At 32.4% G+C, this 13,391-nt stretch overlaps 1 protein-coding gene across 1 annotated transcript; it reads right to left on the bottom strand.

The window, feature by feature from the left end:
• Window positions 1-1,073: 1,073 nt before the first annotated feature.
• On the bottom strand, window positions 1,074-3,433 carry LOC101217846 (ABC transporter G family member 5). The gene has a single exon (XM_004147315.3). It carries the CDS (start codon window positions 3,221-3,223, stop codon window positions 1,361-1,363), a length of 1,863 nt encoding a protein of 620 aa, XP_004147363.1. The 5' UTR covers window positions 3,224-3,433; the 3' UTR covers window positions 1,074-1,360.
• Window positions 3,434-13,391: the final 9,958 nt, after the last annotated feature.

Genomic DNA, 13,391 nt, shown 5'->3' with positions numbered 1-13,391 from the left:
TTGAGGTTTTTGAGCGTGTTTTTTGCATTCCTTTTGCCATTGCTCGTCTTTTCCGCCCACCGCCGTTGGCGTGTTCTTCGGTGTAGATTTTGATTCCGAGAAGTTCATCGGAGGTTACCGTGTGTTTGTCCATTGTTTTATAGAAGAAGGGATGGGGTGGGGATGGAATTTGGGAGAGTGTTTTATAAATTATTGATGAAGAAGGGGGAAAATAACGGTAAAGAAAAAGAATTGGAATAACCGAGTTTGGGAAGAGACACTATTTGTAGAGCTTTTCTAAAAATCATTCAAATTTGAGAATTTTTTTTATTAATTTTGAAAGTTTGGATTTTTAGTCTTCATTCATGATGTTTATTTTCAAGTGTTAAATTTGTTAAGGTGGAGTTGTGAGATATATGTCGTTTATTTTATTTAGAATATATTTCTATGTTTTACAATTTTTGTTAAATAAACTATTAAAGGTTGAAAACTATGGAGCATTTCAATTATTCAAAAATAAAAATACTTTTTACCATTTTTTTTCTTTCTTTGATGGTGATATAATTGATTGAATTGGTGATTCTATAGTTAGGGAGTGATGAATAGAATTGTTAGTTAAATCAAATCTTGAACCATGATTGTTGTTGAAATGAGGTGACACTACTCACGCATATATGAAAGTTGTGATTGGATCTACGTTTTGTTTGCTTAGTCATTGTTCTCGGTTTTGCTTGTTCTTTTCCTAAAACAACTAACATTTGAAATTAGTTCTTTCAAAGCATGTATGTTTTAATGGTATTAACACGATTTATCTCTATTAATATGGATTTCTGAATCTATGTTTACAGATCTTTTTTTCTTTCTTTCTTTTATTTGTGTTTCATAAGTAATAATATGTTAAATATCATATTTGGCAAATAAATAAAAAAATAGTTTTGTTTAACCTGAACTTATCTTTTACCGAAGAAAAGAATTATGTAAAAGAAATATTCATGATACTTCACAATTTTTGTAAGAAGAAATTTTGATTACTTAAAATCACTTTCACCATTTAAGCTTTTCTCTACTAAATAATTGGTTGAATAAATTTGAACTTAGATGAACAAACCACACACCAAATTGTTAATTTAAAAGAAAATTTTACATATATTATATATATATATATAGTTAGAGAGAAAGGGCAAAAAATAAAAATAAAAATCCGAAAGAACAAAGAAACACGTGTGAGTATAACCTTTGGCTACAATTAAAACTACCACGTGAACTAAGAGCATCTTTCAAATCCAAACTCGTGAAGAGAGAGATTTTTTTTTGTCCTTATTCTTCTTCTTCGATCTTCAATCTTCTTCATCTTCTTCATCTTCGTTCTTCTTCATTTCTGTTAAACAAAACCAGTTTTCCTGCAGCATCGACATCTAAGAATAACATAAGAAACAAATCTATAGATCAAAACAAACCCCACCATTACCATTACATTTCTCCACCTACTTTCTTCCCCGTATCCTTCTTCCTTCAGCACATCCTCTCCTCTCACTACACATTCCCCAAACATCATTTCCAAACACTTCCCTGATCTCGAAAACTCATTTATCAAAAACCCTTCAAATGGGTACTTAAACACTGATATGTAATGCATAAATATCCAATACTTTGGTATTTCCTGGTTCGATATGAAATACCCCGAGAACAGGAAGAACGAACCCATTACCCCCGATATCACTGAGTTCCCCACTATGAAATTTGGCACTAATGCACTGAAACAAACCACCACTGAATTTGCTGTGTATAGAATCAGCCATATCAACAGCATGAAATGAAGAAACGCTATTATGTTTCTGTTAAGCCCCACTAGCCAGTATAATGGAATTGAGAACAGAATTGCTAAGATTAGTAGAAACGGAAGGTATACTAATCCGTTGGCTATGGCGTATGAGGATACTCTGTAACTACCTGAGGAGGTTTCTTTCATTAGAATCTCTCTTTCTTGTAAGAAAATTGGGAGGGCTTCGATCGAGGTTGTTAATAGGAATGTGAGAATGAAGGCGAATAACCCCACGCGTTCTTCAGCACCAATTAAATCGAATTTGAGATTGTAGAAAATTGAACCAAGAACAAGCCCTGTTACCAACATTTGTACTGTTCTGCAACCGAAAAGCTCCTTTGTTCTGATTATGTTCTTGGAGAATCTGTGCATGAGGATGGCCGTTTCTTTGAATGGGGAATTGGCGAAATGGTGAGGGATTGATTTGTGGATTCCGATTTTGATGGTGTCCTCGTCGATGACTTTGGATTGTTGAAATAGCTGTTGCAGGGTGAATTTAGGGGGTTTTAATTGGGAGTGAGGGATTAACAATTGGGTTTGATTTGGGGTTTGTTGGATTGTTTCGATGGATTCAATGGCGAATTCGAGAATGTTGAGATGAAGAGGAGGTTGAAGGCCGATTAGAGTGAGGTTGAGTCCGAGATGTTCGACAGAGCCATGGTGTAAAACAGAGCCATTGGAAAGAAGAAGAATGGAATCGAAAAGCTTCACGATTCTGAATCCAGGTTGATGGATGCTAAGAATGATGGTTCTTCGCTGAGCTTCAGCCATGGTTGTTTTCAGCATGTCGATGATCTGAAAAGCGGAAGTGCTGTCGAGACCGGAAGTGGGTTCGTCAAGAATAAGAACTTTGGGGTCGTGAATCACTTCCACGCCGATTGAAACCCGCCGCCGCTCGCCGCCAGAGATTCCACGGACTCGGTCGTCGCCGACTCGGGAACGGGCGACATGGGTCAGACCGAGTTCGTCGATCAGAGAAGTAACCTTGGCGGTGAGGACGGCAGAAGGGAGGGAGAGACGGAGGCGGGCGGTGAAGGTCAGAGTTTCTTCGACAGTGAGGAGAGGGAAAAGGGAGTCTTTTTGAGGGACGTAGCCGGAGATTCGGTTGATATAGGAAGGGTCGACGGCGAGGTGGTTGAGAAGGAGGGAGCCGCCGTGAGGGGTGGTTTTGCCGGCGAGGATTTGGAGGAGAGTGGATTTTCCGGCACCGCTGGGGCCGACAATGGCAAGGATTTGGGAGGATTTGGCTTGGCAATTGACGTCGGAAAGGACATGGCGATGGCGGAGGGAGGGTTTTGAGGTGGAGAAGAAGTTGAGAAATGGGGATTTGGAGTTATGGATTTGAATCTTGTAGGTGATTCCTATGGCTTCAATGTCGCATCCTTCTTGTTCTTGATGTTGTTCTTCTTCTTGCTTCTTCATTTCAGTTATCTTCTTCTGATTTGGGTTTTTCTTACTAACTCAGCTCACTGCTTTCTTTCTAAGCCCTTAAACACACACACACACACACACTGTTTTCTTCACATTCTCATTCTCTCTCTCTCTCTCAATATGCCAACATTGGCATTCTATCTCTTCTTTAAATATAATTATTCTTAGTGTTTTGTTTTTTCATTTCATTTCTTTTCTTTTTTCTTACTACTTCAAACTTATTAGAGACTGAAAGATGATGAGTTATTGTTTAGGTTTGATTGCTATATTTGCAACTACTTTTTGTTTGTATCAATCTTCATTCAATTGTATTATTATGTAGTAGAATGATAATTACATCATCCTATCAAATTAAAAATACAAATAGCTAATTGATATGGTAAGGAATCTTACAACTGCACATTTCATCCAAATCCTTTCATAGAGTTAAAATGATGAGTTTTAATGTCAAAAGGAACTTGAATAATTAAGTTTAATGTATTGATAATTAGATGAATTGGACCAAAAAAAAATAAATAAATAAATAAAAACATGACATAATGTAAAAGAATAATTAATTATTAAGTACATATGACCATACATTACTCTAATCTAACTCCATTATTTTTTGTCATTCACCTTTATAATTGATTCAATACTATAAAGTAATATAACATATCCCTTCTATTTCTTAGCACTTTTATTATGTGGTTTCCTAAATTAATACTCAATCATGTCTTTGTTATTATTTTAGCCAACAAGAAAGGTTTATTAATAGGGATGATAATAATAACATTTTTACTTTGTAACTACTAATTTTACCATGCAAGTGAACCCATAAGTTCAATTTACATTCTTTTGGTAAACTTTCTCTCTATTATGTATTAATGTTACATGTAGTAAACAATAATGTATAGTTAACTTAAATGTTAATTAAAATTATGTAGTTAATTTGAGGTGTTTCTCTATTCTATACAGTACTCCTTTACATTTATAATCTATTTTTGTATGAATTGATATTTAGTATAAAGTATGTTAAAAATTTAGATATTTATTCAATTTTTCCACCCCATGGGTCCAAAGATTTGGATTTACATGCAAAACTAGTGGACCACAAAAATTGAAGGGTGATTAGTGTTATTATATTTTTGTAAGAAAGGCATTTGGATTTATGAGCTTTTCATTATTTTGTGTGGTGGAGAATTAATTCCTATTCAAACAAAAGGTTAAAATTGAAGGAAAAATAGATGAAAAAAATGGGCAAATCTTTTTTGTGGATGAGAGCAAAAGAGAAGATTCAGCTCTTCTTCACTTTTTCAAAAATTGCTTGGTTGTCCTCAAAAGTTACCTATTTCTATTTTGTCCTTTGCCCTAAAACTATTTATGTGTGGAAATTATACATCAATTTTCTTTCCTTTGTTTTTATTTGAAATTAATGTTTTTTTTAAAATAGTTAAATAAATTGATTTCGTTATGATTCATTTTTCATCCATACAAATTTTCATATATATATATATATAATATTGTGTTAAATATTGAAAAGATATCAATAATGTAAATTGTATATGTTTGTTAAAAGAAAAATGGCCTTAGTGTTTGTTGGAATGTGTGATTAAAAAAAGGATGTAGTGAGAGAGTGTAAAGGCACCCGTGAACCATTGTTTTGTGGTCAATGGGTACCCAACCAAACTTTTCCATCACTCCTTCCTTACAACTCATTTCCATGTTTTCAACTCTTTGTTTTCTTTTTCTTTTTTAATAATATCAAACTTTTGTTACCCCGTGAATACTTACTTCCTTTCCATTCATCTCTCTTTCTTCCATCCAACTATTTCAACCCTTTCTCACATCTCTAGATGTTGTTTGGTTAAACCCAATGGGATGCCCACTCACTCCACAAAATCAATCTTAGGACGACTCTGTGTATCCCTAAACCAGAAGATCTCATCTCCTACTTTTTTACTTTAGGTCACTCTAATGAAACTAAAATCACTTAATCCAATTTACTAACTTTGTCTTCAAGTTTGTTTATTGATAGAGAAAATCTAGCTAGCTTTAGAAGCCTCAAGTGCCTTTTGGAGTTATACGGATGAGTGCAAGACTCAAATGGAGCAAACATAGCTTTAAAGATAAATGGAGCAAACCCAATTGGCCCAATTAGCCCAGATCCAAAAAGATTCCAACCCATTATGGAGTTGACGGCTGACCGCACGATAGACATGACCCACGTGGGTAGTTACCCTTATAAGCTTACAGCCCATATGAGCCCATTTTGCTAATAATGGGGTTTTATCTTATGTTGGGCCAATGTTTATTTGGGTTTATCTTCAATCTTACTAATGTTTATTCTTTTCAAAAATTGAAAACGAAAAATGAAATTAATAATTTAAAAAATCTATAGTAAAAAATGAAAAACAGAAAAAGAAAAGGTTATCATATAACTTATGAAATCAATGAAGATGGAGTGGTTTATGGCAATTTGGCATGCGAACTCATCGTTCTTACATATATTTCCATGATTCCATCACTTTAATTAAAGTTGAAACATTGTTCATCATTATATATCTCTTATATATTGGATGTATATAATTGTGTAGCCATTTGGCGAATGATGAATTAAGAGAGGTGGAAAAATAGTGTCTATCCCAAATCATATTCAACAAAAACATCCAATCATCCAAATTAAACTTTGAATTTCACTTTTATGTTTTCTCAATACTTCATGGTTTTCAAACCTAAATGCATGCAATAATAATCAACATGATCATTATGTACTTCATATCTAATTGAGCTGCCCTTCACATTCATGGATCTTCAAATCATTTTCATTACCTAAATTCTATCAAATTTAGGTTGTTCAAGGTCTTCCTCTTTGTTTCTAATTTTTTTCCGAGTCAAGTCGAACAACTTCTTTGTGAAACCAAATTTGAGTTGGATTATGTCAATTTTTTTTTTCTAGAAAAATAAACAAACATGACCCGTTTTCATACCTAACGCTTATATCTTGTTCCAACCTAACCATTGACATAAATGAAACATTGTTACAAAGTAGAAAATTAATTGGGATCGACCCAATTTAGAACAATGTTAAAAAGTTTCGAAAATTCACATCTAACTACTAGATTGTGTCATTTTGAGTAATATTAAAGTTTTTTTCCCCACAAAAACTAAAACCTGATCCATGATGCTCTAAGACTCATGTTTTATTTTTGTCCCAAAACTTGTCTTCGAAGCGTTTATTTTAATTTTTTTTTTTGTTTTTATCTTGCACCTCTTTAACTCAATGATTGTGGGTTGATAAGTGCGACATCCTATCTTTTGCATTACTCTATGACACAGAAAATTGCATAATGGTCGAGACTGGTGCTCCTTAGTGATGTATTATGGTAGCACCCAAAACGGTTCTAAAAATGTCCATGCTATAGCTTACAAAGAAACGACCCAATTTAGAACAATGTGAAAAGTATCGAAAATTCAAATCTGACTACTAGATAGTCTCATTTTGAATAATATTGAAAAAAATTTCCACAAAAAGTGACCAGTGATGCCACATACTCATTTTTTTTATCCCAAAACTTGTTTTTGAAGGGTTTAATTGTTTTATTTTTATCTTGCACCTCTTTAGTGTTGGAATTTTTTGTCCTAAAACTCGTAGTTTGTAAATCATATTCTGTTCAATAAAGTTGTTATTGAGAAATTAAATATTATAATCTTAAATCCAATAAATCAAGTTCCAAGGCTATTTTTTGAATAAACTTGAACTTTATGTGTAAACATAAACGTGGATCAAGTTCGAGTATATAGCCTAAATAGTCTATAGTATATGAAATAAAGGTTGGGCGCCTTATTTAGAGAAACTATGGATGCGGCCCACTTTGTAGTACAAACGAGGTGATCCTAATCGTTCATGTAGAGACATGAAAGTGGGGGCATCCTATGTAAAATGTTTACATAAGACTGAACCATGAATTAGTCATTTTTACGTTATAACACCGTTTACTGTTTAAAACTGACTATCTCAATTATTGATGACCTAGGTAACTTAGTCTTAATCCTGAGTTAACTATGAACTCCTGTTCACACGAGATTATCCTTAGATCTGCATAGGTGAGGGCAGCTCATCAGCGTTGGCCCAATAAGCCTCCCATTTCAGGGGTAAGATCGGTGGATAGCTGGGAACATAGGGTACAAGATGGAATTCACTCCTACCCGCTTTAGGGTTAGTAGATAGGTTGCTCTCTTAAGCACTGAATCCAAGTCTTGAACAAGGGGCCCCACCCTCTCATTGGCCCGAGAGGGATTAAGTTTATAGGTTGAACCTTAAACCAATTGTTCAATAGTGGATTAGTGGGACTTAAGGAGCAAGATGTAATCTTGGGGGTAAAACGGTATTTTGACCCAGCCAAGGTTACGAGCAACCTGTGAAGGATTAACTTACTGATTATGGTTTTATCAAATGGACACAAATATATCTATAGTGAGGGGAGTGCAACTACGGGACTTTAGTGGAATGACCCGTTAGTTAACGAATGTTGATTAACTCGGTTTAAAAGAGTTTAGCTAGTTAATCTTGAATCGTTGGAGCCCATGATCTATAGGTCCATTAGGTTCCTCTGCTAGCTCATATGGATTAAACTTAGAACAGTGTGATGAAATAAGCTCGAATTGTTTCGAATTGGGAGAAGAAAGGGAAACCGACAAATATAGTGATATAGTCGTCGGTCTTCTAATTAGAAATAGAGCTTTATGTTTTACATACTATAAGTATGAATGCGGATTCATACTAAGAAGCTCAGAATTGATGGAATTGGTCAAAAATAGTAAAAAGTCAAAATGTTGACTTTTGACTTTGAAAAGGTCAAACTTTGACCGGCCTTATATTCAAATGTGATTTGAATTTTGGAAAAATGAATGCGGATTCATGCTCGGGAGGTTGGAATTAGTCAAGACGGACAAAATGGTAAAAAGTCAAAATATTGACTTTTGACTTAGAAAAGTCAAAGTTTGACTTTTGACTAGAAATATCTAATGACCATTTTACCCTTGGACTAAGTTAGTGGAAAAATCCAACATTTTGTTGGATAATCCCACTAACTCTTAGTGGGATATGTGGCTATATGAGATATAGACACCTAGCCCACTAATTGTTAGTGGAACATTAGGTGTTGAGATTTGGCAAATGAATTACATGCATTTTTGCATGTAATTAGGTTATAAATAGAGGTGTTTTCAAATGTTGAAGAACTTTTGCCTCTTTTATCATTTTCATCATCTCAACAAAAGAAAAAAGAAACCTTCCAATCCCATTTTATCTCCATTACTTTCAAACCAAAATTTATCTAATAAATATGAACCCACCACATGCAATTGGGTAAAAATGAAGCATGCTTTGAAACCACATGTCCCAACTTGATCACCACAAGTCCCAACTTGATCACCACAAGTCCCAACTTGATCATTGATCACCACAAGTACCATCAATGATCAAGTTGGGACTTGTGGTGATCAAGTTGGGACTTGTGGTGATCAAGTTGGTACATGTGGTTTCAGAGCATGCTTCATTTTTACCCAATTGTATGTGGTGGGTTCATATTTATTAGATAAATTTTGGTTTGAACTAAAATGGATATATTATGAATTTGGCTCTAGATTAAGTGTTTTTGTTCTAATTATTGTAATTAGCCTTGTTAATGGCTTATTTTTATTGTTGCAAAGTGTTTGTAATTTTTTAAAAACTAAAAAAGTCATTAGAGTTGAAGTTAGGCTGTAACGGGTTCAACCGGGTGAGAGAATTGAAAAAAAATGAAGAAAAGAAGGTCACAGACCCGAAAACCCGGTCATGACCCGATGCGCGACCCGCCTGCGTCCCACGCGCCGCGCGCCCCTCCTGCGCCCGCCTGTGCCCGCGCGCCCGCCTGTGCCGCGCGCCCGCATGCGCCCGTGCGCCCTCCTGCGCCGCGCGCCCTCCTGCCTGTCCCGCCGCGCCCGCCTGCGCCCGACCCGTGTGCGCCTGGGCCTGTTTAGTTAATTGGGCCGGTTCAAGCCAATAAATTTGGTTTTTGGGCCGGTTCAAGGGGTTTCGGTTAGTTTTTCAGCCGGTTCGAAGTTTTTGGGAGTGGTTCTGTACTACACCAAATTAATTATGTAATAATTTAGTACTTAACTTAATTTAGGAGCCAAAAATCAGTCCATTTTAGGGTGTTTTTTTATTTATGCATGTGATGTATGATTAAATTACTTTAAATTTGTATGTGCATTTTGAATGTCATATAGATTTAAAATCCCACCATAGGTTAACATGTTCATGCATTAAAATGTATAATATAAATGTTATATTGTATTGTATGCATGTTAATTGATTAATATGGAAATTAATTAATATGATTAATTAATTAAGTTATTCTTGATTAAATATGATTTAATCAAATTAATTAGTTATTGTTTGATTTAATTTAATTAAATATGATTTAATTAAATTAAAATTAAATATGATTTAATTAAAGTTAAATAAATTAAAATCCATATTAATTGAATGTTTTTATAAGGTTATATATTGATAAAATGATTGATTAAGTCTAAAAGTTTTTATAAATGTTATAAAATAAATTAGACTTTTAAAATCAATAAGAAAGATTAAATGCATGCTAGGATATTGTGTCAATTTTATGTAAGGATTGAAAACAAGATGAACTAATGATGGGATTTTCAATTCATTATTCTTCCCTTTATTGATTTTGAAATACCTATATTATAGGTACTAATATGAATTAAATTTCTAGGTAAGTATAGGGTGAAAGATTATTTCCATGTTTATATGATTGAGTTAAGAATAAACCATGCTAACTTAAATATATAGATTGAACTAATAATGCCTTGTCTATATCGAAAAAGAAACATATGTCAATTTTTAAAGTGAGTGGTGGTTAGAAAAAAGGAGCAAGAAATAAAATTAATAGTTATGATTATCTATCAATTTATTCGTCTCTTATCAACCATTTTTAATTTCTTTGAAAAAGCACTAAACTATTGATCTAATGCTATATCACGTGGACTAATACTAGTTATACATTGAAGCTAAGTACTACTCTAGAACTAATTTGGATGATTAGATATACATATAATCATGATAATTGTAAAGGAACTAGAGATTCTTAAATTTTTTACTATGTCTAGTTATCTCCAGAATTGTAGATTTCCTATACATTACCATTTTTAAACTATAGGTTCTTAAACTTTCGCACTACAAATCTCTCCTAAATGTCTAATGGTGATCATCACTTATTAGTTGTATAGAACTGTGTTCTAATAGTTTAAATGATTATCAAAACAAATATATAACAAATGCCAAATAATATAGTATTTGTTTGCAACTACAAACAAGTTGCATTCAAACTTAACTAATTAATAATAATAAATAAATAAGATAATATTGGGAAAAGAGTTGGGTTGCAACTCAATTGCAATTGCAAAGTGTTTTTCTTTCCTTTTGTATTGGGATAAGCACAAAAGTGGCTTCGCTTTTGTGGTTGAGATTATTCCTTCAAAATGCTTTTAGATATGACCTCTCAACTAAAACAATAAATGGGAATCATTTTGAATAGCCTAATGAGTTGTAACGTAATGATATGGCTTTTGATAAACCAAAGCATGCATAATAATATTAGGCCAATGCACTTACCACTCTTTATTCTCATGTATAATTCATAATACAATTATGATCAGTACAAGTTGAAGTTGTTCTCCTTAGTTGAGTTCATTTCTATACTGACAAATTTCATATTCACCTTATAAACCTAATTAACGTATATTTGCTGCACTTCTAAATAATTTATAAGTAGCGTGAACCAATTCACAATATTCATAATACGTTTAATGTTTAGTGTTTACGATTTTCTAACATGAAAGTATATAAATAGTGACATGAAAGTATATAAATAGTGCGGTAACTATAAAACGTATACTCAAACATTCAAGAAACTATGAATTTAAGGCTATGAAATACCAATTGTTAGAAGAAAAAAAAAATCTATCATCTCTTTGACAAAATAAGTAGAAAGATGATATAGAAATTAAAAGAAAATAATAGAAAACACAAGGCTTACACGAAAATCTCTTAACCTAGAAAAAAACCATGACCTACTAACTAAAAAGAAGTTTACCGTGTGAAAATTGTTATAATATATCACACATAATATAAATAGTTCTTTTTCCAATCTCAATTACAAGAACACTCTCTCAAAACTTTAGTATTACTCACACCTTTTAATCTCACCTCTCAAAACTAAAATTACAAAAGAGAATTTAACAAGAATTAATTAGCACATTCAAACTTATAAAAGTGTTTCTAATTAGGATGATTTGAAACCAAAGGCATATTGAAACCCATCATTTCTATAAACTATTTCAATGTATAGGACAATTGAATTTCTAAAATAAAGAACAACTATCACGAGAAAATTTGAATGCAACTAAATGGCACGCATAAATACATGTTTATTCTCCTATGTAGGAAAGTGATCATAACAGGGAGTAGAGTGTTACCAAAGTTTCTAATATAAAAAATTGTGTTGGAGTGGTAAAACTTGTCTGTCAACTATATTGGATTAGAATTATATGTTTTGTTTTCAAAGAACTATATAGATATTCTAATTGGCAGAATCTGTTGTATATATGTGTTAAGATCCCATCCAACAAAATGATGAGATGGGAGAATAAAAAATAATAGAAAGAAGTTGCTTTCATATAAACAATGATGATGTATTTTTTATAAACAATGAATGATCGATCTCGTGAGTGTTTATTAATTTTAAGGGCTTCATTAGATTTGATTCTACATCACTCCATAAAATAATATATTTGTCACCACTTATTATTAGATCCCTTTCACAAAGTATTTTAATCTAATAATATACTAATTTTTATATTTATTTTTGTTGTTACTTATTTTTTTAAAAAAAACTTAAAGTAGTTTTTGATCAATTGGTGAGTCAACTAACGTTTCATCCTGTTTGTTTGTGTATATTGGTATGATTTATTGGGAATTTTGAAGGTATATATTAGTGTTTTAATACCTTGATAATCTTGTCTTTACTATGTAAATCAATCAATATTCTAAGTATTTTTAATATATGATAATTGTCTTTCATCTTTAATATATAATCAATTCTCACACCTCTCAAATCTTTTTTTCTTTGGAAAGATCCTTTACTACAAAATGTTCATGAGCAAGCAACCCTAAGGAATTCATATTAATAATGTTGAACGTTAGAACGTGCACTTATTAACTTAAGTTTTTGGATCAATATTGATGATTATATTTAACATTATTCAAATCTATCCCAAAATGTTAATAATTTCTTTCACGATTAAATTGTTAGGGTGTGACTCTTCTCTCTACATATATAATTGTCATTATTATTGTACTAGATAGAGACTTTAAAATCCAAAGGAACATTTAGTGGATTAATACATCTCATCTTCTATTTTTGTTTGGTAGAAATATTGGTGAAGTCAATAATCAAAGAGAGGGAATAATTTAAACGTAATTATGCATTAGATTAAACAAAATGATTTAGGCAGTAGTTCATCAAACAACGACACCCACTATGTTCAGATTTGATTGATTACCCATTTATCATTTCATCCATTTGCAATCCACACCATTTCACTCTCACTAAATACCATTAATTCATTGCTTCTATAAATAAAACAAAATTACAACATTTAATTGCTATTGCTTTGTCACTTCTCCCCCAAAAAAGTACTGAAAATTTCATCTTTTGGTTGAAAATAATTTTCCATCATTAACTTAAACATTATCTTATAGCACCATATACCTAATAAATAAAATATAAATGTAAGCTAAACCTAAAGTTTATGATCACAAGTTGGTGTTAGTAGACCATATAAAGTAGTAGTTACTGTTTTCTTTATTTTTCTTTTTGTGTCTCTTTTACAATAAAAACAAAGCAAAAGAAAAAGTTACTTTTGATTTTGTTTTCATTCCAAAAGTGTGGGTCAAGGAAGCATGGTGTTGGGAAAAAATGCCTTTATTAAATCAATGAAACAAAACACATATATGCACTAATATTATCCTCTTCTTAAATATATATTTAATTTAATTTCATATATGCATTTAATTTCTATATATAAATAGGCCAAATGTGGTGCAAAGTTTCTC

Source organism: Cucumis sativus, chromosome 2, assembly GCF_000004075.3.
Source record: "Cucumis sativus cultivar 9930 chromosome 2, Cucumber_9930_V3, whole genome shotgun sequence".
NCBI lineage: Eukaryota > Viridiplantae > Streptophyta > Magnoliopsida > Cucurbitales > Cucurbitaceae > Cucumis > Cucumis sativus.
This window is presented reverse-complemented; position numbering and strand designations above follow the sequence as displayed.